Source organism: Chlorocebus sabaeus, chromosome X (assembly GCF_047675955.1).
Source record: "Chlorocebus sabaeus isolate Y175 chromosome X, mChlSab1.0.hap1, whole genome shotgun sequence".
NCBI classification, from domain to species: Eukaryota; Metazoa; Chordata; class Mammalia; order Primates; family Cercopithecidae; genus Chlorocebus; species Chlorocebus sabaeus.
In genome coordinates this window covers 43160841-43185600 of record NC_132933.1, presented here as the reverse complement: position 1 = coordinate 43185600, position 24760 = coordinate 43160841, and the positions used below count along the sequence as shown (strand labels likewise).

The window sequence follows — 24760 nt, the reverse complement described above, 5'->3', positions numbered from 1 at the left end:
TCAAAAAATCATTTGCATTCATCATTACCTCAAAATTTAAAAACAGAGTGCCTTTTAAAAGCATTTTGATAACTATATTTCAAGATGATTATTTTCTTTTGTAATCCTATATATTCTATTTCATATACTTAAATACTTTATTCTGAGAGGGAGCCTTTACACTTCCCCAAACTGCCCAAGGAGTGCATAGTATCACCAAGATTAGGAGTCTCTTTGCTAGAGTTTATTTTATTTTATTTTTTGAGACAGATACTCACTCTGTGACCCAGGCTGGAGTGCAGTGACCTGACCTTGGTTCACTGCAACCGCTGCTTCTCGGGTTCAATCAATTCTTGCACCTCAGCCTCCAGAATAGCTAGAATTACAGGCACGTGCCACCACGCCCGGCTAGTTTTTGCATTTTTAGTAGAGATGGGGTTTCACCATGTTGGCCAGGGTGGTCTGGAACTCCTGGCCTGAAGTGATCCGCCTGCCTCTGCCTCCCAAAGTTCTGGGTTTATAGGCATGAGCTACTGTACCCAGCCTGCACTAGAGTTTAAACTGGTGTTTGAAACCAGGTGGGTAGAGATGCCTCTAATGCTGCCTGTCCATGGAGTCGCTGGATTCAGACAGACTGTAGGTACAAATCCTAGTTCTCCCAGTAGCTAGTTAGTTCTGGCGTTTGGTTGACTACCTTGACTTCTCTGTGTCTGTTTTCTCACTTGCAAAACGAGGGTAGTAATGTACCTAACTCATAGGATGTTGTGAGGATTCACTGAGCTGATAATATGAAAAGTATACAGAACAATGCCTGGCACGTAGTAAATACTATGTATTGGGTTTGTATTATTATTTATTTTTTTAATTTTTATTTTATTTTATTTTTTTGAGACGGAGTCTTGCTCTGTCGCCCAGGCTGGAGTGCAGTGACGTGATCTCAGCTCACTGCAAGCTCCGCCTCCTGGGTTCACACCATTCTCCTGCCTCAGCCTCACGAGTAGCTGGGACTACAGGCGCCTGCCACTGCGCCCGGCTAATTTTTTGTATTTTTGGTAAAGACGGGGTTTCACTGTGTTAGTCAGAATGGTCTCGATCTCCTGACCTCGTGATCCACCCGCCTCAGCCTCCCAAAGTGCTGGGATTACAGGCGTGAGCCACTGCGCCCAGCCGGGTTTGTATTATTATTAATTAAGCACTGTTCTGCCTTGTGTTAATTATACATCTTTCTTCCAACTAGACTGTGGTCTCTAGAGGTCAGGATTGTGCCTTGCTGTGTTCTAAAGCCACAGCACCTTGCATGAACTGAGAACATTCTTGTCAGTGGATTTAACATTACTGGTACTCCCTCCTTTTGAGACACATGTTTCTCCTTTGAGCTCTAGGATGCCTCTTTCTCCTGGTTCTCCTGCTTCTCTGGTTCTTTCTCCTTGGGCTCTTTTGCTCTGCCTGCCCCATAGATCCTGGTGTTCTCCATCAATAGAGCTAACACGGGCTTGAGAAGCAGTATAGGTACTTCAAAAATAACAATTAGACTCCTCATTTCTGTACACCTTCTCTCATCCTGCTTGTCTTCCTCCTCTGTTTCCTGTCTTGGTTAGTGGCTCTACTGTCCATCCACTAGCAAAGCAAAAAACGTAGGCAACATCCTCGATCTCTTCCTCTGTGTCATACCATATACCAGTCAGTTCAGAAGTTCTGACAGTTTAAATTCTCAAAATTGTTTGCAGGTTTGGCCCTTCCTCCCCATCCTCACCACCCCATCCTAGTGCGGGCTCTCAGCCTGTATTACCAGGACTACTTTGCTTCCTCTCTCCTCTCCCTGCGCCCTGATTTCCCCTACCTCCTACCCAGGCTATCCTCTATACAGTCTCCAGAGTGACCATTTTAAGGAAAGAGGAAGTCTGATCTGATTTTGCTCAACTGCTTAAAAATCCCATTCAGGTTGAAGACCAAACTTCTTTGCATGGCATTCAAGACCATTCACAGTCTGATTCTTGTCCATCTCTTTGGCTTCATTTCTAATTGCTTAGACTCCGATTCCATCACTTTACCTTCTGGTTTTTATTCGTTTAGTTTCTTTTAGAGATGGAGTCTTACTATGTTGTCCAGGCTGGAAGGCAGTAATGCAATCATAGCTTACTGCAGCCTGGATCTCGTGGGCTCAAGTGATCCTCCTGTCTCTGCTTCCCAAGTAGCTGAGACTGCAGGTGCACACCACTGCGCCCAGCTCATTACTTTACTTTCTGAATAAACAGATCTGCTGATCTTTGCCCAGTCTTCTTTGCTTTGTGTCCAGGCTCACACTATCTATTCTACTTGAAACCTGGCAAACTTCGTGTCTTCCTTTACAAGTTAGCTCAAGGATACTACCTCCTCTCTGGAGGTGTCTCTGACTTTCCTAGGCAGCCAAAGGCATGTATTCCTTAATGTGCCTTTCTAGTACTTTTATTATAATATGCCATGAGTGTAGCAACCACCATTTCTAGTTGTCTGTGTTTTGCCACTAGGCGGCAGTAGTCACATCTTTTCAGGAGATTAAGATAAACAATTAATATTGGATATTGATTTATTTTAATCATTAAAAATGTTGCTTAAATTAATTGTTGTAATTGAGGTGCTATGGGAATAAGGGTGCGGGTAAAGTCCATGAGGCCCCCGGATTTTGGCCTGAGTGACTGGGTGGGATAGAGTATCATTAACTAAGAAGAGGGTACAGAAGGAAGGAGCACGTTTTAGAGAGTGTCTTAGTGTTTTTGGGCTGCTACAACAAAAATACTATCAACTGAGTAGCTTATAAACAATAGAAATGTATTGCTCACAGTTCTGGAGGCTGGGAAGTCCAGATCAAGGTACCAGAAGGTTTAGTGTCTGGTAAGGGCCTGTTCCTCATAGATGGGGTCTTCTCACTGTGTTCTCCCATGTGGAAGGGGCAAACAGGCTTCCTTGGGCATCTTTTATAAGGGCACTAATCTCATTCATGAGGAATTCACCCTCATGACCTAATCACCTCCTAAAGGCTCCACCTCTTAATATCATCACACTGACCGTTAGGTTTCAACATGAATCTGAGGAGGGGAACATAAACATTCAGACCATAGCGAGGAAGATGATTTTACTTGAGTTTGAGGTGCTTCTAGGCTATCTAGGTTGAAATGCCCAGGAAGCATTAGGATAAAGTATTCTGGAGCTGTTCAGGGGAGTCTGGACTAGACACTGACTTTGGTATCATTGGTTATAGAACTAGTAGGTGAAAACATTGGAATGAATGAGCTGGTCCAGGGTAACTATGTGGGTAGGGAGAACTATGTGGCTTTAGAGAAAGCCTTGGGGAACATCAACTTGCAAACAGTAGACAGAAGAAGAAGAGTGTAAGGTGATTGCAGGAAAGATCAGAGTAATAGAAGGAGAGGCTGGTTGTCCTGAAAACTAAGGCAGTAGAAATTTTCCCCAAAGTTGTACTAGCCAAGCCACATTGGATCTAAGAGGTACAGTAAAATCAGGCCCTCAGAGAAGTGGGAATTGGAAGGAAGAAGTTAAGGGCATTAAGGAAGGAGAGGTTAAGGCCGTTACAGAGCCAAGGGAGGGCATTTTTCCCCCTCCCTTCTCCCCCTCCCTTTCTCTCCTTTTCTCCTCCTTTTCCATTTCTCTCTGCCCCAGGGCTGAGCATGTTCAAATGCTAAGTTGAAGCGCAGTAGAGCCCGGGAACATTGAAGGTACCAGGGAGAAAGAGGAGTGGATGAATTACAGGTTGATGACAACTGCTGAGAATGACAGGGGTTTGGTGGTGGATTGAGAAGGGTAATGACAAGAGAAGTAAGTGCTATGGGAAATGGAAGAAGGAGATAAGCCTAGACTCTCTCAACACTGTCTAATAGAATTCTCTGTCATGATGAAAATATCCTATATCTGTTCTATTCCATATGGTAGCCACTAGCTACATGTGGCTTTTGAGCAGTTGAAATATGCCTAGGGGAACTGAGGAGTTGGATTTCTCCTTCGATTTTAAGGTTAATTAATTTGAATTGAAATTGATTGGTTAATGGATTGATTTATGAGATGGAGTCTCGCCCTGTCGCCCAAGCTGGAGTGCAATGGCAAGATCTTGGCTCACTGCAACGTCGACCTCCCGGGTTTAAGCGATTCTCCTGCCTTAGCGTCCTAAGTAGCTGGGACTACAGGCACATGCCACCATGCTTGGCTAATTTTTGTATTTTTAGTAGAGATGGGGTTTCACCATGTTGGCCAGACTGGTCTCAAACTCCTGACCTCAAATGATCCGCCCACCTCGGCCTCCCAAAGTGCTGGGTTTACAGGCGAGAGCAACCTTGCCTGACCTGAATTGAAGTTTAAATGGCTATGTGTGGTTAGTGGCTATTATATTGGACAACATAGCTCTCAAAGGTTGGTGACTGGCACTGTGGGGCCCTCCTGAAAGAGGAATCCATGGATTTTTCTGGCACTGATCTGTACGGTTATCCCATTTGGGGTTCAGCAGCCTAAGTGGAGGAGCAGGACGTCTGGCTGGAGGGATCCATCCAATGTTGAGATTTTGTGTAAGTAGGGTCAGTATTATTGAAAATCTAGAAAGTAAGGGATGTTTGCGTGGTACTAGAGAGTTTTGGTAATCCTGCAACACACTGTATTGCTTTCAGGTTTCTGACCAAGAACAGGTCACCCAAGGACCAATAGCAGAATGGCAGACAGAGCAGCACTTTATTATTAGCTGAGCAGGCACCCAGGACCTTTAGTGCAGGGCTTCTGTGGCAGGCTGGGCGAGAGCTTGCAGCTTTGTTCTCAACATCTAGGTGAGCTTCCCACTCTGTACCTAGAGAATATAATGTGGCTACATGTGTAACGCAGGCCCCCCCTTACTTTCCACCCTATCAAAGGCATTGAGAAGCTAGAGTAGAGAGGAAGGTGAAGAGGCTTAGCTATGCCAAGAGGCAGATTCTGCTGAGATGTGCATGATGAAATACACATGCTGCCCATTACAAAGCTAGGCTACCCGGTTTCAAATACTGGTTCTCCTCCTTACTGCTGTGTGACTTTGGCCAAGTTCCGTTACCTTCCCCTGCTTCAGTTTTCTCATCTGTAAAATAAAAATAATAATAGTGCTTTCTCATATGGTTGTCATGAGCATTAAATGACTTAATGTATTAATATATAAAGCGCTTATAACAGTCCCTGTCATGTAATGGTGGCATGTAAGTTGTTTGCTATTATTAGTATGGTCAGCTTGCCAATACACTGTGGCCCTGCCTACTAATCTAATAAAATGTGGTCTGCGCAGTTTCTTAGGTTCTCACCTTTAGTAAGCCACCCTTTGGGGATGATGTAGTGAGGGGAGGGGATAGGTAGAAGTGTGGGGAGAGGAAGATGAAGAGTTCTCCTTCCCACCAGGGAGTTGAGAGTGCTGGTGTCAGAGTTTGAGGCCATGGAGTCCAAGCTGGTGTGGAAGAAAGGCTAGAAGAGAGCTGGGGAACAAGGAGTAATTCTATGGAGGGAGGTAAGGAGCATCAAGGGATCACAGGTCACGAGGAGGTCTAGGGGCACGTGCATAGTAGGAATAAGGATATGAAACCACGGAGGCTGTGGTCGGATGATCCCAGCAGAGGCGGGGAAGTTCAACGTGATGACAGAAGGCAGGTTGTGGTTAGTGCGGTTGAGTAGACCAGTACAGTTGAGGAGGTTCAGGAGGCCACGAGGTTAGGGTATTGGAAGAGGTGCCTGCATGGATGTTAAAATCACCCAGAATGCCATCAGGAAAAGGTATAATGTAAAAAAGAAGGTGGTAAGCTAAGTGACACTGATCTGAGATGAATCCAATGACCTGGAGGCCAACAACAGGTGACAGTGACAAAGAGGAGGAACTGAATTTTGAAAGAGAACATGGCAAGAGTAAACATCTAGAAGCAATAATGGAGGGCTAGAGGAATCTTCAACTTCCCTCCCCCCACAAAAGATTGCTGCAGGAATAGAAGGATTAAAAAAGAACAGCCTTCTCAGAGCTGTTAGTGGAAGAAATCACAGCCTCAATGGACAGCCAGGGTTCCTTAGGGTGAGGAGGTGAAAGGGACATTCTGGGGAAAGGTGGCAGGTCTAGACAGATTGGTTGATCATGAACACCCCTGGCCAGTGGTGGTGGTGGGCCTCCAGAGGTTCTAGTGGATGGGTTGGGAGGAAGTCAGCCACAAGGTGGTTGGAGAAAAGGGCCCACACAGCTTTAGGCCCACAGCTTGGTCCTGCCTACAGGGCTGGTGACACAACTCAGGAGTTCCCCTCCAAGAACTCCCCTTTCTTCATCCTTGTGATGTGTTTTGATTGGTTGGTTGTGGTGGTTTTCATTTTGGCAGCAGTTCTTAACCTGGGGTTCACAAATAGGATCTTAAGGGGTTTATTAACTTGAATGGGGGAAAGTGCCATCTGTATTTTCACTGACCTCTAGCAGAAATGTAGCACATGAACGCAGGCAACAAGCACCAGTGGTGTTAGCCCTACCTGTGTCTTTGTTGTCAGTAGCAATGATAGATGGCTTCCTATCACATTACAGTAGTAGCGGCCATCTCAGGGCAGTGTTTATGCTCATCTGCTTTGAAAGTGATGGTAGTTATTAGGCCTGCTGCTAGATCTTGTGATTAAATGTATTTATAAAGAAACATAATTAGTATATTACAAAATTTTAAAAGTATTTTGGTGACTGTGTTTTAATATAATTGAATTCCTTCGCCTTTTATTTTATGCATTTCAAACATTGTTCTGAGAAGGAGTCCTTTGGTCTCCCCAGGCTGCTGGGGTGCAGGGGATCCGGTGGAGGACCTGCTTCAAGGCTGCTGGGAAATCCCTTTCTATTTCACTAGAGGGAGCTCTTGTTTCAGAATTGGTGAGCAGTGACCCTCAGGCTTGACACCCAGTAATAAGGTTGTTTTGTTTCGTTTTGTTTTGTTTTGTTTTGTTTTGTTTTGTTTTCTGTTTTGAGATAGAGTCTTGCTCTGTCACCCAGGCTGGAGTGCAGTGGTGTGATCTTGGCTCACTGCAGCCTCCACCTCCTGGGTTCAAGGGATTCTCATGCCTCAGCCTCCTGAGTAGCTAGGATTACAGGCATGCGTTACCATGCTAATTGTTGTAATTTTAGTAGAGGTGGGGTTTCACCATGTTGCCAAGGCTGGCCTTGAATCCCGAAGTGCTGGGATTACAGGCGTGAGCCACCGTGCCTGCCTGAGAAGGCTGTTTTGCAGGCAATTCAGATATCTTTGGAGGACATTTCAGGAAACTGGAGTTAAGAACCTCAGTGTTGTTTGTTCTAGGCAGGCCACCTCTCTGTCGAGTAGGCTTTCAGCTCATCTTCTGGAGGATGAGGATTGGACCTCCTGTGCTAGTTACTTTCTGGGACCAGTTAAAGTGGAAGCACTTTGGCCAATGGCAGCTCAAAAACTGGCCCCAAGGACATGCTGACCTCGGTATACAGGTTGAGTTTCCTGTTTCTCCTCCATACCAGTGAGCCCATTGCCCCTTCCATCTAGCTAGTGTTAGGATGTTGGAGAAGTTCCCCTCTTCCATGAGGCTTCCGTGCTCCACTATACTAGTCAGGTAAGGGCAGGTGAAAGTATAGGAACTCTGGTAAATCCTGAAGGCTCCTAAAGGGTTAGTGGGTGCGGGAGGAACTGAGGGATTTGACTGATTAGCCAAGGGCTGAGCGTTGTGCAACAGGTGGATAGGTGAGTTTCTGAAGACCACTGGATTGTCCCTGCTGAGGAAGAAGTGATTGATGCTCAGGAGTCCTTTGTGGGAGCAAATGGTTAAGAGTTTTCTGCCTTAATTTTATCACCTTCCAGGACACACTGCTCCTCACACCTCGCCAGACTGTGTCCCCTTCACTGGCAGCTTTTCCCAGGTCTCTTGGTTCATCTCCCAGCTCCAGGATTCCGTCTAAGTCAGTGTTTCTCCTATGTTGTTGGAGGATCCAAGCATCAGGATCATCCTGAAGTGCTCGTTACTAAAGTGGAGATTCCAGGGCCCACTCAGACTCCCCGAATTCAACTCTATGGGGCCGGGCACAGGAAGCTGCATTTTCCACAGCTTCCCTAGGATAGTTGTTTTCAAAGTGTGGTCCCTGGATTTGCAGTATCTGCCTAACCAGGGAACCTGTTGTTAATGAAAATTCTCAGATTCCAGATTCCACGCCTCACCCTAGACCTACTAGAAACTCTAATCAGAAACTCTGAAGTAGGGCCCAGCAAGCTGGATTTTAAGAAGCCCTCCTAGAGATTCTGATTTTGACCCACACTCAAGTTTGAGAGCCGCCGCCCTAGCAGATTCTGATACAGAACGAGTTGAAACCTTGTTGTCTCAGATGATCCAAGAGTTGGTTCCCCCTTGCGTAAAGCTCAGCAGGAGACACAGCTAAGGTCACACAGCAGCTTGGTAAGAGTAGAAGCTGGGACCTGGGTCCTTGGACTTCAGTACATATTCTGCTAGGTCAGGTCCACCTATTGGATTCTTTGCCAGTTCAGGGTCCTCATCCTGTATACTACTGTCAGGGGGCTGCCTGTCTGATCCTCATGGATGAAGGTGGGTCTTTAAGTTGCCTTAGCCACAGGCTGGGTGGCCAGTCAACCCCAACTAGGCTCTTTGAGAGTGAAGCATGGCCTGGGTAGACTCTCCAGCCCCTTAGGATGGAAGGTTGACAAGATGGACCTTCCATGTGAATACCTAACCCAGGACATCCTCCACTTCCAAGTACAGTAAACAGAATAGAGGATAGGTTCTTTTGGTCAAATGCCTGGATGAGGGGAAACCTGACTTGAGCCGACACTCAGTGGTAAGAATGGGGATCAGATATTCATGATTATCTTGGGATTGTGCCATACTGAGATATCTTTTAGGCAGCCACAGCTTACAAAGGCTAAAAATGGAGGTATCTCATTTAAAGAGTACCAAAGATGGGAATACATTGTTGTCAGGAACCAAACTTGTCATTCTCTTCCCTATCCCCAAACCTGCACCTTCTCCAATGTTACCCATCCTTTTCAGTGATACCATCACCTATTCGTTATCTGGGCCAAAAATCTAAAGCCAATCATTGGTCTATACTCCTGTCCCTGCCCCCATCCAATCAGTGACCGCATCCTATTAATTTGACCTCCTGATCATTTCTCAAATTTATTTCCACTACTCCAACTTTACTTCAGGTCAGATATCCCTGACTTTGTTTATTGCAACAGCCATCTAACTGGTTTCCCTGCCTCTAGTCTCACCCTGTTTTGTTCTAAGGGCACGTAGGATGAGGCCTGAGAATTGGCCATTGGATTTAGCAATGAAAAAGTCATTTGTGACCCTAATGGGAGCTGTTTTGGTGGAGGGAGGGAAGCCTGATAAGAGTGAGTTTAAGAGGGAACAGTAAGAGAGAGGAATTATAGGTAGGGAGTATACCAGTGCTGTCCAATAAAAACATGTGAGGCACATATCTAATTTCAAATGTTCCAGTAGTTGCATTAAAAGCCGGTAAGAGAAACAGGTGAAATTAATTTTAATTAAAATAGAGCTTACTTAACCCAGTATATCCAGTATTTTATCATTCCAATATAATCAATATAAAAATTATCACCAGGATACTTTGCTGGATTTCCTTTGAAATCCAGTGCACATTTTGTAATAACAACACATCTCAGTTCAAACTAACCACATTTCAAGTGCCCACCAGCTGCATGTGACTAGTAACTACCATATTGGACAGCACCGGCATAGACAATTATTTCAAGGAATTCAGCTATAAAGCAGAGCAGAGGAGTGAGGTAGTGGCCAGATGGGGAAGTGAGGTCAAGTGTTGACTTGTTGGTTTTAGAACGGGAGCTATTACAGTACTTTTCGTTTATACACTAATGGACTTAATCCAGTAGAGAGGAAGAAATTGTTTACATAAGATGACGAAACAGCGACTGGAGTGATGCTGTTGAGTAGGTGAGAGGGGATGGAACCTGGATACAAATAGAAATTCTGGCCTTGGCTAGGACACAGGGCAGTTCATCTGTGGTGACGGGGAGCAGGGAAGTGAAGGAAGAGCATATTGGGCACTGATGCAGATAGATGGGTAAATGTGATTGTGGGAGCTTATGGAAGTTTTTGTCTGATTCTTTTTTTTCTCCGTGAAGTGGGAAGCAAGGTTAATATATGAGAGTGAGAATGGGATAGAAGTATTAAAGATTTGAGAAGAGAGAAAGTATTAAATTGTGGCCTAGGAGCAAGACAGAGTGAATGGACTAGGGAAATACAGTATGATTGCCTGGCAACATGAAAGATGCACTTGAGGTTTGTGATCACGAATTTGAAATGAGAACAGTCAGCGCTGTTGTTTTTCTCTAGTACATTCAGCTGTGAGGGACAAGCAAGGCAGAGGAGGAGCTTTGAATTCAACCAGGGCTGGGTTTTCTTTCCAGCTGAGTACAATAATGAGAGGAACAATGGAGTCGAAGGTGTATACAAGGGATAATTAAAATCATGGGCCATGGAATTTAAGGACAGAAAAGGGAGCCATGAGGGACAGTAAAAAGATGGTAGGACCAATGGATCACAGACTCCAGTGGGGTCAAAGAAGTGTTGGGGTCATCGTTATCGGGAGTGAGCCGGAAAGAGAGAAGTGGTGGTTGAACTGGGAATGCTTGACTTGGAGATTAGGGAGGAGCTACAGATGCACATAATTATAAGGTCTCAGGCACAACCATGACAATGAGTGGCTGAGATGTGGTAAAGGGCAGTGTCATTGAAAACAAGAGGCCAAAGAACTGACAGATCAGGATGCTGAAGGATGCATCTAGATGCATGTTGAAATTAACAAGAAATCTGATGGGTGGTAGTGAGCCAGATACTAAAGGAATGAGGGCCATGACCCATATGTCTGTAGATGACTGTGAAAGGGAAGGATGGCGGGTGGTACAGTATGGTAGTGGTGGGATTTTAGGGAGAAGGGAGGACCACTCATCTGGGACTGCAATGAAAAGAAAGAAGTTATTCACTCTACCTACATGGGCCAAAGGAGAAAAATCAGTCACTACTTTAGAGGGCCACAGATGAAGCAGGCAAGGAGAGGTAGGTTGGGTAAGAACAAAAGGGTGAAGGGAACATTCAGAGAAGAGATTGAGAACATAGGAACTGAGCTAATGATTTATCTGTGATTTTTGCCTATCCTGTTCTCTTTTCCTGGAATTTCCTTCCTTACCTTGTACACGTAGAAAATTCTTCATCTTTCCTCATCCTGCTCCTACACTGCTACTTTCCTGAAACTGCTATTGCAAAGGTTACTAACTAGTGAGCGGCATGTTGCCAAAGCCAGTGGAAGTGCTTGTCTTTACTGTACCCCTATAGAGAAGTGTGTTCCCAGTGGAATTTTCTGTGGTGATGGGAATACTCTTATCTCTGCACTGTCCAATATGGTGGCCACTAGGCACATGTGACTGCTGAGTACATGAAATGTGGCTGATGTGACTGAGGAACCAAAGTTTTAATTCTGCTTCATTTTAATTCATTTAAATGTAATTAGCCACATGTGGCAAGTGGCTACCTTATTTATTGGTCAGTGCAAGTAATAGAGCACTTAACATTATTGATCCTTTCTTTCTTGAAACTTAATGTTCTCTTGACTTCCAGCAAACCTCTCTCCTAGTTTTATGATTGCCTCTTTAATTTTGTCTTCAATCTTGACTTCTCATGGATCTTTCTCCTTCTGCTAGCCACTTAACTGTTGCTATATTCCAGGTTTCCTCCTTGATCCTTTTATGACATTTTGTGGACTCTCATTTATCTTATCCATACCCCAAGCCCTGTTTCCAGGCCATCTCCCTCTCCTGAGTGCTAGACCTGGACATAACAGCCTATTGGAGACATCTGCTGGCATAGCGGATAGGCATTCAGTGCTGGCATGCTCCAACCTGAGCTCATCTCTTCCCTAAATTACCTCCTCTCGGTTACTGAAGTCATAGACCTGGAAGTTACTCTAGATGTCTCCTTCCTGTCTGACAAATTGCCAAGTCCTCTATGCCACTGCAGCAGCATTTGAACTTGTCTTCAGTCTTGTCCCTCTCCAGTCCATTGTCCACATTGCTGCCAGAGCAGTCTAGGTAGCTGAAACATACATTTGACCTTTTTATTCTCCTTGTTAAAACCTTTCAGTGGCTTCTCATTGTATATAAGATAAAGGCCAAGTTACCAGCATGGCAAACAAGGCTCTTCATGACCCAGCCTCACCTGCATGTTTTTCCAGCTTCATCTCCTGTCCCTTCTCACAAAGTTCTCTCCTTTCTAGTAACGCAGAACTGCTTGTAATTGCACACAAACAGCATGCTGTTTCATGTCTCCACACCTTTTCTCAGGCTATAACCTCTGCCTGGAGTTTACCCTCCTTCCTTCAAGGCCCTATCCCAACCCCTTCTGGTTCTGCAAAGCTCACCTCAACTGTCATCTTCTCCAGCTACTTTTCTTCAGTGTCTCTGTTACTTAATGCACTTACCTTACTACACCATTGCATCATTCACTTGTAAACACAGGTAGTTCTCAAGAGCAGGGACTATCTTTGCCTCCTTCTTTCCACTGTCTGGCATGGAGTCTTACTCCCAATGTGGACTCTGTAGATGTTGAGTGAATAGGTACCATGAATAAGTGAGTGAGTTGAAGGAAGCAGGAAGAAGATTGGAGAGGGGGATGCCACACTGCCCAGTCTCATCTCCTTGGTATAAGTCCTTCATTGGTGGGATTATAGGATGAGAAAAGGGGCCCCTGGGAGGCCTGTGGGGATCAGTCTTGGCTGCTGCTGGTGCAATTGACTTCTTTCCCAGGACTCATAAAACTCGCTTCTGGCAGAAATCGATTTTAGAAAAAGCTATTATCTAGGTTTCCCCCTACCTTTACAGCTGACATGCTTCTCTCTTCCTGGGATATAAGATGCTAGCAAAAAAGGTCACATTTTTTCTTAAAGTAGGAAAAGGTTTTTTATATGTTTAATTTTTTGAAAGTGCTGAAGTTTCTGTTTTCTTTTAGAAGAAAACTGATTTTTCACTGGGATTTTCTCAAGGGCCACATGCAGGCATACAGAAAAGAGAATGATATGTGTTTGCATACAATTTGCATATATCCGTGTAGACTGGATCATCTATTCTCAGAGTACTTTCTTTTTTTATTTTTTTCAAAAAAAAAATTGAATACTTGATCAACTTTTCAATGGAAAGAATCAATAACAGTGAAAGGCAGTGGAAACCACAGTGGAAGTCCCCCTTCATAGAGATCACCTCTTTAGAAGAGTCCCCATCCTCTTCTAGTCTTTTGTAAGATTTTGGATGGTTGTGGTTGCCATGATAAAAAATAGCAGCAGCCATCTGCATGCCAGGATAGCTGTCGTGTATACTTTTATCTCTCTTTTTCCACTCACCAGCCCTTAGAGGTAAATGTTACCTCAGCCCACCAACAGGAAAACAGGCTTAGAGGGGCAGCAAAATTTGCCCAAGGTCACTCCTGTGGGTAGTGGCAGAGCCATGATTCAAACCCAAGGCTATCTGGCCCCAAGGCCTTTGTTTTTAAACTACTAAGCTGTATTTTCTGCCATTCGTGTACTGCTTGGTGTTTTGTCTTTTGTCCTTGCCATTACCAGCCATAGACAGATACATAGTTTGGCTGTCATTTGAATGGTAGTGGACTCTGTTGCACAATGTTGACGTACCATAGTTTATGTAAACATCTCCCTACTTGGTTTGTTTCCAGTTTTTCAATATTATAGATAGTACAGGTGTAAATATCTTTGCACAAATTAGAGTGGTTTGTTGGAGTTTTTAGGTATTTGATGTGGTCCACACAGTAGTATTTTTGAGCTAAAGAGTTATAATTTTATGATTCTCCAGGAAGTCTATACCATTAAGTCATCCAAGCAGTGATTACTTTTGGAGTGCCCACTGTGTACCAGGTGCTGGACGTGAAGAGGTAATTCAGAAACAGCCTCTCAGAGAACTAACAGTCTGGTATGGGATGGATGATGTGGCACAGAATGAATGCTACTAAAGTGGGAGTTTAGGCAAGGGGCAGTGAGAGCACTGAGAAACAGTCCCCGGTAGTATCTGTGAGTGTTCCTTTCCCTTTGCAGCACTGGGCAAGACAGGGGAGGAGCATGATAACAGGGCTGGCTGCAGAGCTGCCTCCTGGCTGAGGACATCCCCGCCAACACCCACGGGCTTTCCTGCAGCCGCCACCTCGCTGCCCATCTGCCAATAGGGGGCACCGAGCAGAGAGGATGATGGGAGGGGGCACCCAGGACAACAGGACTGGGGGCTCCAGCAGTGGGAGGAGCGGCAGCCTAAGCACTCGTCTGTCCTCCAGGCCTCCTCTTCCCCTGTATGCCCACCGCAACCAGGGTGACAACACGGTGCCCAGTCCACACTCATTCAGCAGACAGGAATGTGTGCATGCCTTAAGGGCATAGCTCAGTGCGTTTTCACGCACGCACCAAGCACTGTGCTGGATGCTAGGAATGCAGAAGTGGCCTGACATGGTCCTTGACCCTGAGTTGTACTTGGTCTAGAGGGTTGGACAGACAAGGGAAGAGACAATCCAACTTGTGTGCTGGAGGTCTTCACAAGTGGCAACAGGAGCATTGAGCTCCCTAGTGAGTCCCCAGGCAGTATATGAGAGTTCATTTCTCCAGTCTTCCACTCTTATGACTTTGACTGTGACATTGCCCATCGTCCAACCTGGAATTTCTCCATCTGTAAAATGGAGGGAATGATATCTATGTCTGCAAAGGGCCTTCTGACTCAGATATGCCTTGATACTAAAGCAAGCCTGAGCTTCTTCCACAGAAGAGCCCCCATCCCTGGTCCCCACTTTAGTCACTGAAGAAAGTCTCCTTTCTCTTCTCCCCCACATGCTCTCCTTACATGGTTTTCCTTGGCATTCTGCCTCTGGCCTTTTCCTTCTCTCTTTCTACGTATGTTCCCATGACTTCAGTTACCACTGTGTACTGATGACACCTACATCTCCATGCTCGCCCCCATCTTCTTCACTGAGTTCGTGACTCATATAACAATGAAAATAATCAGCATTTGCTAAATCCCAGATACAATACTGTAATTACGGTATATTATCTCATCTCATCTGTCCAACAATATTGTGAATTAGGCAGTGCCACCCCATTTTATAGGTGAGTAGAACCAAGTTCAAGAGATGCTGAGACTTTCCCAAGGCCCCAAAGTTGATAAATGATGGGGCCAGGATTTGCAAACCTCTACCTATTGAGCTCCACTGCCCACGCTCTTACCCATCACACTATATGTCTTAGAGGACAGGCAGCCGCCAAAGACCTATTTCCAGTTGGATATTCCACATACGCCTCAATTTCATGTCTAAACTTGGCCTCATCATTTCCCTTCTGTACCAATCTGCCTTTTCCTCTCTTCTCCATTGCAATAAATGGCACCATCAACCCAGTGATACCCCAGCCAGAACCCTGGGAGTCTTCCAAGATCCTTCCTCTCCCTTACCAACCCCCATCTCCCCAACAATCTTCTCCAATCTTCTTCCACATCACGGTGATTTTTCCCCCACTCTCCTCCAACCTCGCTGCTGTTGCTTTCCAAGGCCATTGATCCTGTTCTCTTTTTGGGCTCCTGCAGCAATCTTCCTGCCAGCCTCCCTGCCTCGACTCTGTCTGCTTGAGTCCATCCCCTGCACGCCAGCCAGGGCGATCCTTTGCAAACACTCATGTGATCACCCCACCTTACTGCTTCAAAACTTCGACTGCTTTCTGTGACTCCACAGCAGAGCTCAAAGCTGGCCACCCATGGGCTGAAATCCATCCAGAAGACATGTTTTGCTTGGTCCAAAATGTTCTTAAAAACATTTTGAATTAGTTGCCAACATTGGAAAATCAGGAAATTTCACATAAAAGTTCATATATATTGGCTTCTCTTGCAAAAGTGAAAAAAACTGGTAACTCTGGGTCCACATCCCTTCAGGGCAGTGATTGGATGGAGCTGAGTGGTGGTTGCCCTCTTTAGAAGGGGTGTGGGCTTTTCAGTTTGACAGTCTCCAGCATCCCCTAGCGTCTCTTAGGCCCTGGTCACACCCCTGCTTCCAGTTGTCTGCCTGAGAGTTGGGGCATTTGAGCTCGTGACTCTGGTGCATGGGATGAAGCCCAAATCCCTCAGCATGGCTTCTCGGGTCCTATGTGTCCCAGCCTGGAGCAGACCAGCCCTGCCAACCTCTGAGTCTAGTACCTGCTAACTGCCCCATTACACTCTCCCTTGTGGTCCCATGGAACTGTTATCCATAGTTCTCTGAATTACCCCACTCTTGTCTGCCTCCATGCAAGCTTATGCTTTGGAATTCCTAGGCTCCTCCTTAACACCTATTTGTCCTTCTGGGCTTTGCACCAATACTTGCTCTACCAAGAAGCATTCCTTGTGCCCCTGGCTGAGTTTTGTTTTCCCATAACAGGTGGCGCAGACCTCAGTCATCCCACCAGCTACCCTATGTTGTAGTTGTTGACTGTGAGTCTGCAATTGCAGGGAACCTGCCTTCTTTATCTTCCTGTCCTCAAAGCTTTGCACAGGACTTGGAATACACAGGGTGCCTCATAACTGTTAAATGAATGGATGAATCAGTGAAAGACTGACTTGGGAAAATAATAGTCTAGGATGTGATGTCACCCCTAATTGCTTGGGGTGGGGGTTCCAGGTCTTTCACTCTTCTGCATTCCCCACTCTGAGTTCCCACTCAGAGTGATACCCACAACATCGTATAAACCATGCCCCCATTCTCCAAGCTCTGGAATACATCCAGCCCTACTGGGATGGTACTTTTTAGCAATGATAGAGGTAAAATACGTCATTTTTGGTATCCCTGGGGGAGAGTTGGCACATTCTTCAGTTATTTGAATGATAATGATGATAATGCCAGCATCTAACACTCACTGAGCACTTACATTGTACCAGACCCTGAACTAAGAGCTCTCAGTGTATTGTTTCATTTATTCCTCCAACACTAAGAAGTAGGTAGTACTATTGTCCCCATTTTATAGGCAAGTAAACTGAGATATGAGGATTTTAAACAACTTTTCACATGGCCCGTAAGCGGTAGAGTCAAGATTTGAACTCAAATCTAACTTCAAAGTTAACATTCTCAATCACTACACCATACTTCCTCAATGACATTTCTCTTTAGAAACATGAGGAAATAAATACAGGAATGAAGGCTATACAATTATCTATACAGTAAGATTGCAAATATTAATTTAGAAAAGAAAGAAAAGAAAATCCTGAGGCATAGAGAAAATGACCAAAGAGACAAACTCGTGAAAATTTTCTTTAATGAGTACATACCACTTTTATGATTGAAAAAAGTCCTCTCTTTGTAGTGACCCCGGAAACAAGTGGCAGGACAGAGGGCAGGAAGGGGCTTGGGTTGAGTACCCAGCTAATCAGTGGGGCTATCTCTTGAGTAGTTGACACTGATCAGTAGAAGGAACAGTCATCAGGCAGCAGCTGTGACCTCAGTACCTGCACCCTCATGGTGCAAAGGTGAAGTGGGTCACTATTCCTGCCATCTCACTATCTCCTCTCTTCCTCCAGGTGCTTACACTCCAGAGCCCCTCAGCAGTTTCCGGTGGGCTCTTCTCTCAACTGGCCTCATGTTCTTTTATCACTTCAGCGTCTTGCAGATCCTCGGCCTGGTAAGTTTGGTTATATCCCCTTCTATCCCCTCTGTTTGCAGTTCTCCATAAATCTCGATAATCCTGGTTGGCGCTGGCGTATCACTTTGTTTTGAAAATACAAGATGCTAAAGGCCAGGATGTCAGATTGTTGTGTCTGGATTGCTGATTTATGATCTACAGCCTTGGCCTCTCCAAAGAGTTTTCTGAGTCTTTCAGTAATGACTGTTTCTTTCATCCCTGGGGAGGCAAGGATGCCTTTCACTCATGGCCACTTGGGTCGGAAACAATGAGCTGCAACTGGAAAGTGGTTTGTTGTGGACCCCATGGGGAGGCAGGACCCTAACCCTGGCCCTTGGCCTGGGGGAGTCTTCTGACCTTGGGTCCATCCTGGTCCCTTTCATAGGCCCTGAAGGCTGGGCTATTCCCTGAGCTTCATGGCCAGTGGAAGTGTGGTGTTGGGGAAATCCTGTGGCATTCTGGGGTGTTTAGAACTTCCTGGAGTCATGAAGAATGGTTGGACTCAGTAGCTGAGTTATCCAGAGCCCAAAATTGCTGAGTGTAAGAGTGTATATCAGTGGCAAAATGAGTAGGAAGAGCTCAGGGCTGGAGCTGGGGGTCAGAAGACCCAAATTCAAGTCCTGGCTCTGCCACTGCTCTGAATGAGTCACCTCATCCTTGAGGGCAGAGAGTTTTCCACCTCTCTGTGACATGGTATAAAAGCCCCAACTTCCCTGAGAGGTGGTGAGGACTCGTCTTTAATGTGAACAGGCTTGAAGGGCTTTGGAAGGCAGGTGCCGCGACCGTCCTTGGGGCAGGTGTGGCATGTCTGGTTTTGTGTGCAAGCGGCAGTAATGTAGCATTGGCCATGTGGAACCTCGCGTGACCTAGCATGACTAGGGCGTGTAACCGATGTCCCCAACACCTTTGTAGAAGCAGTCACTTTCTCTTCCTCATTCTGGTGTATGGCTCTGCTCTGGTTTGCTGGGGGCTTAGTCTGAGCTCCTTGCCAACAGTGTGAATGCTTCCCGCGCTCTCAGGAGGAAGCCATACAAAGTTCACACCCTTACCACTCGCTGCTCTCCACTGGGACCCAGATTCCAGGGGCATCGGTGTGCTCATGTCACTCTACATACCATGCTCAGGCAACGCTGCCTACAAGGAGGGCAACCCTCACCCCATTCCTCAACGTAAACCCCCATCCATCTTTCATGAGTCCATTCAGGTACTACTTCTGTCATGAAATCTTCTCTGAGTACTCAGCCCCCATATTGTATGCTCCTCAGACCTCCTCATGGTGTATAAAGCTGGGTGAGCCCTGTCTGGTTTGGGGTCAGATGTAGTAAACCTTTGACCACCCCCACTTGATTGATTGCCAGTTACGTGGAGGCAGGGACCACGCTGCGGGCTGTACTTTTAGCCTGCAACACCTCTCCGGGGACCAGGCACATAGTAGATGCTCAGGAATGGCAACAAGTTCTGGGCCCAACTGGAAGGCAAGACCGTGAGCAAAACTGAACAGCTTTTCCACTGGACAGCCCTCCCTCATCACCTCCAGAGGCCTCTAGCCTTGACTCACTCAGAAAACCAAGGGGAGAGAAGAAATCCCTTTATAAACAGGTGGGGATTGGTCAATCCCTCCTTGTCTAGTCCCCCATTAGGTAGAGATGGCTGAACTGGCAGAAGCCAGAGAAAGCCTAAGGATGGTGAACGCTCACTCTACCTCCCTTGTCCCTGCAGGTCACCGAAGTGAATTTGAACAACATGCTGTGTCCGGCCATCTCAGACCCATTCTACGGCCCCTGGTATCGCATCTGGGCCTCGGGACACCAGACTCTCATGACCATGACCCACGGGAAGCTGGTCATCCTGTTCTCATACATGGCTGGGCCCTTGTGTAAATATCTGCTGGATTTGCTCCGGCTTCCAGCCAAGAAAATAGACTGAAGGTGCTTATTTTTTTTTTTTTTTTTTTTCTCCCTGAGGAAGCAAGTCGTGACTTGACTTGGAGAACACCCAGTTCTTGATGAAATCATGGGAGAGGGCAGTAGGATGTTTGGTGTATTTCTTTTTCCTCCTTTCTGTCCCTTTCTTCTACCACTCTTCCTTCCCCAGCTCTTCCCCCCAGGATGTCTCCTTGAGCCTGGGGTGTAGTGCTGGGCGCTGGATTTTCCTCCTTCCCTTTGGCTCTCTCTCTGCTCCTAGTGGCCTTACATGGGGAGATTGCAGTGAGCGGCTGTTTCACTTTGCTTGTCGGTGCTTTAACAACAGCTGGTTGAGGAGAAAGGGAACAACAAGTAGTAGTAGTTCTTTTGGCATCGAAGCAATGAGATTGCGTTGTGTTTCATTTCTCCACTGCCAGGGACCTCCAGGTTTATGCTGGCGTCCCATTTAGTCTCCAGCACAGCTCTTACCACAGGGAACTGAGGCCTTGTTTCTATACCAGCGGCAAGCCCAGAGCCGAGGGATTTCACAGCTCACGGTCAAGACAGAACCAGCCAGATTCTGGTCACTGGCGTCCCATGACTCAAAGTAAGCAGCCAACCAGCACTCCCTCCAGGATGCTGCCTGGGATGGGAGGTGAGAGCACCACGCAGCCCAAGGGCTAGATTGCATTGAGAGGGTTGGAGACCTGTTGCAATGACAGATCCAAAGTGAAGAGAGGGTCAAGATATATACAGTACTAGGCCGGACCCTGTGTAAATTCTGCCTGTGAGAGTTGAGAACTGATGCATATCCCAATCAGAAGTGAGCACAGAAAACTGTGATTTGAATCATACACTCTGTTTTAGGTAAATGCTGATAATAGATATGATTTTAATCTTGAGTGCCCCTTAAATGTGTTCCTTCTCCCTCCCTCCCTTTCCCCCTCTCTCCCTCTCTCCCTCTCTCCCTCTCTCAGGCAGCTTCAGGGAAGAATGAGCTGGAATTGGCTGGTTGATTGGTTTTTGAGTTTGGAGAATCCTTGCATCAGGGCCCATTTCTAGAAGACCCTGTAGATCTGTGTCTTGGTTTTACAGGGAATGTCAGCATCCTGGGTGTGAGCAGCTATAGCTCTTGCCACTGTTGTTTCCCTAGGGCCAGGTTTCTGCAGTGTACCCAGAGTCAGTGCTGAATTGTTTAGTGTGGGGGACATCACCTCCTCCTCATCCTGTCTACCCCAAAATCTTATGTCTAGATTGAAAGGGGGCTGCCAAGGAATTAGGTCCTCATGGGTGGAGGTTCAGGTGCTCCACAAGGAGAAACTTTTGTTGAATGACTTCAGCTCAGTTATGCACAGACCTCGAGCAGGCAGGAAGTGGCCGGGCATTGCTGACTCTTCATTGACTCCCACTAGGAACAGATTTGCTTAAGAACAGGAAAGATCATTTGGTGACTTTGTCTGGTGAGCCTGCCTTCCCCTCTCCAACTCTGGGCAATACAGTTGACCTAGGCCGGTTCCAGTATTTCCAGTTTGACCATGTTCAACTACATTGAGCTTCGGTGCCTCAGTGGTCATAATTTTAGCAAATGGACCGATGGGAAGCCACCCTGGGAGGGACGGTCGTTCTGCAGAGGCCTGAGGCATTGAGGCTATCAATCCCCAGGGCTTGGGGAGCAGGAGGGGAGAACACCAAGTGCTCTTATTCTCCTGAGCTCCTTTTGATGTGTAAGCTTTGTTTTTGCCCTCTTTGAAGGCAGGGCCAAGCTTTTCTTAGTGCCTCTCACCCTCCAGTGGCCCTCCAGTGGAGGCGCTTCTTGAATGGCTGCATTGGCCCTGCCCACCATCCAACTGCTACATGTGGGAATTGCTGATGAGGAAATGCACAACGCCTCAGTGCCCCTTGGCCTCTTTACAAAAGGAGAAGTTGGAAGGGGATTGTGGGAGGAGCCCCTGGGGGCCTGGCCTGTCCTCCACCAGAACTTGGAGTTGCTGCCAGCAGAGGATCTGTGCCTCAGCTGAGAACTAGCTGCGGAATGTCATAGGGGTGTGCCTGTGTACGCCCTCTGCTCCTCCTCGTTTCTGTGGCATGGCACAGGTTGCCTGGTTGCTCGAGCTTTCCCCATGTTGGCATGCTTGCCTTCGCTCTGTCTACAGCTTAGCACCCCATTCTGGAGGGCACTTTCTGGTGCTTGGAAGGAGAGGAGAAAGCAAAAGCCACATACTTGGCATGGCCAAGCCAGAGACAGATCCACCTGTCAGGGGAAGGAAGAAGTAAAGGGGGCATGCAGGTCTTTTGGGGGCCAGATTGGCTCAGAAACATGTAGGTCAAAAGAACAGAGGGGGCCCAGTCTATAGGCTTCACAGGGAGCCATGGCCTGTATTTGGGGCACTGGGGAGCAGCAAGCATCTGAACTGGTGTGGATCTTACTCTTATCTTGGGCCAAGCCAACATGGAGAGAAGCAACCCAAGCAGACTCCTGGCAGCCTGCCTTACAGGGTAGCCCACCTTATAGAGTAGCTCTCATATCTGCGCAGTGCCGGCCCTCTACTGCCCCGGCTTTGGTACAGGACTGAGGGAGAAGCTGGAGCTTGCACACCCAGTGGCCAGTGGGGCTGTCTTCCCAGCTCCTCCTCAGGGCTTTCCTGTCAGTGCCAAGCCAGTTCCCCAGCCAGGTTTCCATGTGTCATTTGCCAGCGTGTGGGAGCTCTGCGCGTGTGTGAGGGTATTTGTAGAAGAGGGCAGTTTCCTTTCAAATGGCCTCAGGAAGGGAAAAGAGTGCTCCCTTCAGCCCCCAGGTAGCCTTGGCCAGGGATATGGGCCGAGAACAGTCTGTGGAGCTGGCCAACTGGTGGCATCCACTCGAAATAGCAGAGACCCAGTCACGCCTACTTCTGGTCCTCCCTGCCCTCAGTATTTGGTTTTGTACACCAAAGATGATCTGGCCCATCTTCCTCCCAGAGACACAACAGTAACGCGTTCCTCTGTCAGCCTGTGTAGGCATGCAGGGTTCTGAAGCCACAGACTCAGTCTCCCCAAGTCAGCAATCTCTTTCTCTCTCTCTCCTCAAACTTCATCGCATTCATAGAAGCTGCTTGCAGGGTCGCCGGGCTAACCAGGGTGATCGGCGAACTTTACCGTACAGTACCTCAGTCTAGCTGTCAGATCATCCCTTTTGCTGTAGCCTCTGTTGGGGTTTTTATATGTGTGATCATTGGTAATTCGGTGTCTTATGAAGTGGGCACAGCTCCCCACAGAGAGCAAGTTGTCAGCAGGTCTCTGTGCACTGGTGTTGGGGCAGGGCAGTGCCCTGGGGGTGAGCGAGGTGGCTCAGGGCAGAAGGGCCCTGTTCCCCCCTCCCTCTGCCAAAAAGACTTCCTTGGATTTGTAGACGTTGACCCAGAGTCATCTGTCCCCTCCTGAAAAGAATTTTCTTACTGGTTTCTACTGAAGGGGAGGTAGGGGAGGAGGAAAAAAGGACCATGTGTGATGCTGTTAGACAAGACACTGATGCTGATTATGCAGGGTCTCCTGCAGGCCCCTGTGGGCTCCTTGGCAAAGCCCCAGGCTGGGAAGGAGCTCCCCCTACGGCCCATCCTGCCTGCACTGTGGTGGGTAGAGTCAATGACAGGGAGGCAGCCCTCCTATTGTGTACATAGAGTGGGCTGATTTGGGCTCAGGAAAACCTAGTCGCTTGTTGCTCTTGTCTGTGACATTTTTGTACACTGGTTTGCTACTCATGGCAAGAAACAGACAAAACCCCATGAAAAACAAAACAAAACGAAAGTCATTTCAAACAAAGCTGTTGTTTTGAAAACTCTTTCTTTTGGTGTCCATTTTGTGTTCTATTTTAAAGAATCTTTCATTTATATTGGTATTACTGTAGTGAAGAGAATATGATAGGCTGATCTGTAATGGTTTCTGCCAGGAGCTTAGCAAATGCCTCTGCCCCTCTTCCCCTACCCCTGTCCTTCCTCAATTCCCAGCTGGGATTGCTATGCACTGGGCAGACCCCTCACTGTCTCCCCTGAACCCCCATACAGTGGCTGCCCTTAGAACCAGTCTTTATACTCTCCCTAAACAGCAGCAGGCTGAGGATTTTTGTCAGGCTGGCTCTTGAGTGCTCTGTGCCCCCACCAGTTTGCTCACCTCTTGGGGCATTTTGTAATATGTTTTCTCTGTCTTGTAAAACCTTTTGATTGTACCGAAATGGTTTCTGCAGTCGCCTTTGGAAATAAATAGTCATTAATTTGTGTACTTAGCATTCTGAATTTTAGTCTCAGGTGTTTCTGTTGTTGAAGATCCTTGAATGAAAAGGAACCCTCACCATGGGGCTTACTGTTATAATGTTTCTTAATTTACTGTTATTAAAAGATATATGAGAACCCAGGAGTCCTGGCCTTGCTTCCCAGAACCCTCTTAGAAGGCCCTCTGCTTTGAAAAATAGACAAAAGGGGCCTCTGGCCCTCTGTGCTGTGGAAGACCCTCAAAGGACAGCTGGGCTGTCTCAGCACACCTTTGTCCTGGGAGCTGTGTGGCTGGTTGGCCTTGAATTCCCACACATTGCCTACTTCTGCCAGGGACCCAGCAGGCCATTTGCTCTTAGCAGAGGGCTTGTCTGCCAGGCACATTTGCTGGGCTCTCTGGGACCCAAAGTGCACTGGGCTAGGCTGGAGGACTGAGCTGGAGAAGGCAAACACATTCAGGCCCACTCAACCCAAATTTCCTGAGGGTCAGCTCTGCACCAGCACTTCTCAGCACAGTCCTGCACCCAGCATGGGCTGGACCATGAACGAGATAGCCTTACCCTTTGGAAGCAGACCTGCTTTTCCAAGGCTACCTGCTGAGCAGCTCATGATGACTGTGATTGGCCCTTTTACACAGGACAGAGGCCCTGTTCAGGCTTTTGCCTGGGCTGCTGTTTCTAGAGGGGAGAGGTAGCCAGATAGGGAGGGGTAGCAGAGCTGAAAGGCACAGGAAGAAAGGGGGCCAGATATGGCGAACGGGAAGGACAGAAAGAGGCTGGTGGAGAGGAGGTGAGGAGAGTTGGTTTGTGTTCTTCCCCTATGTGTTCTTTTTCAGGAAGAGAACTAAAAAAGACAGTGACCTAAGCCATTGCCATCCCTACCCTGGGCAGTCTTTGTACAGCTAGCCAGACCTAACAGCCAGTGCAGGTAGA

At 47.0% G+C, this 24760-nt stretch overlaps 1 protein-coding gene across 13 annotated transcripts in view; it reads left to right on the top strand.

Annotated features, from left to right (window-relative positions):
- The window catches only part of TMEM164 (transmembrane protein 164), a 189472-nt gene that overhangs the window by 153526 nt on the left and 11186 nt on the right, over positions 1-24760 (top strand). For 10 of the 13 annotated variants that reach the window (XM_007992555.3, XM_007992561.3, XM_007992560.3 and 7 more), the window contains 2 exons: positions 17580-17680; positions 19400-23966. In XM_007992555.3, coding sequence (XP_007990746.1) covers positions 17580-17680; positions 19400-19606 — 308 coding nt within the window. In that variant the 3' untranslated portion in view covers positions 19607-23966. Of the gene's footprint in view, positions 1-17579; positions 17681-19399; positions 23967-24760 lie in introns of those variants that run through there. The other 3 variants (XM_037989024.2, XM_073013459.1, XR_012091916.1) reach the window with 3 other exon arrangements.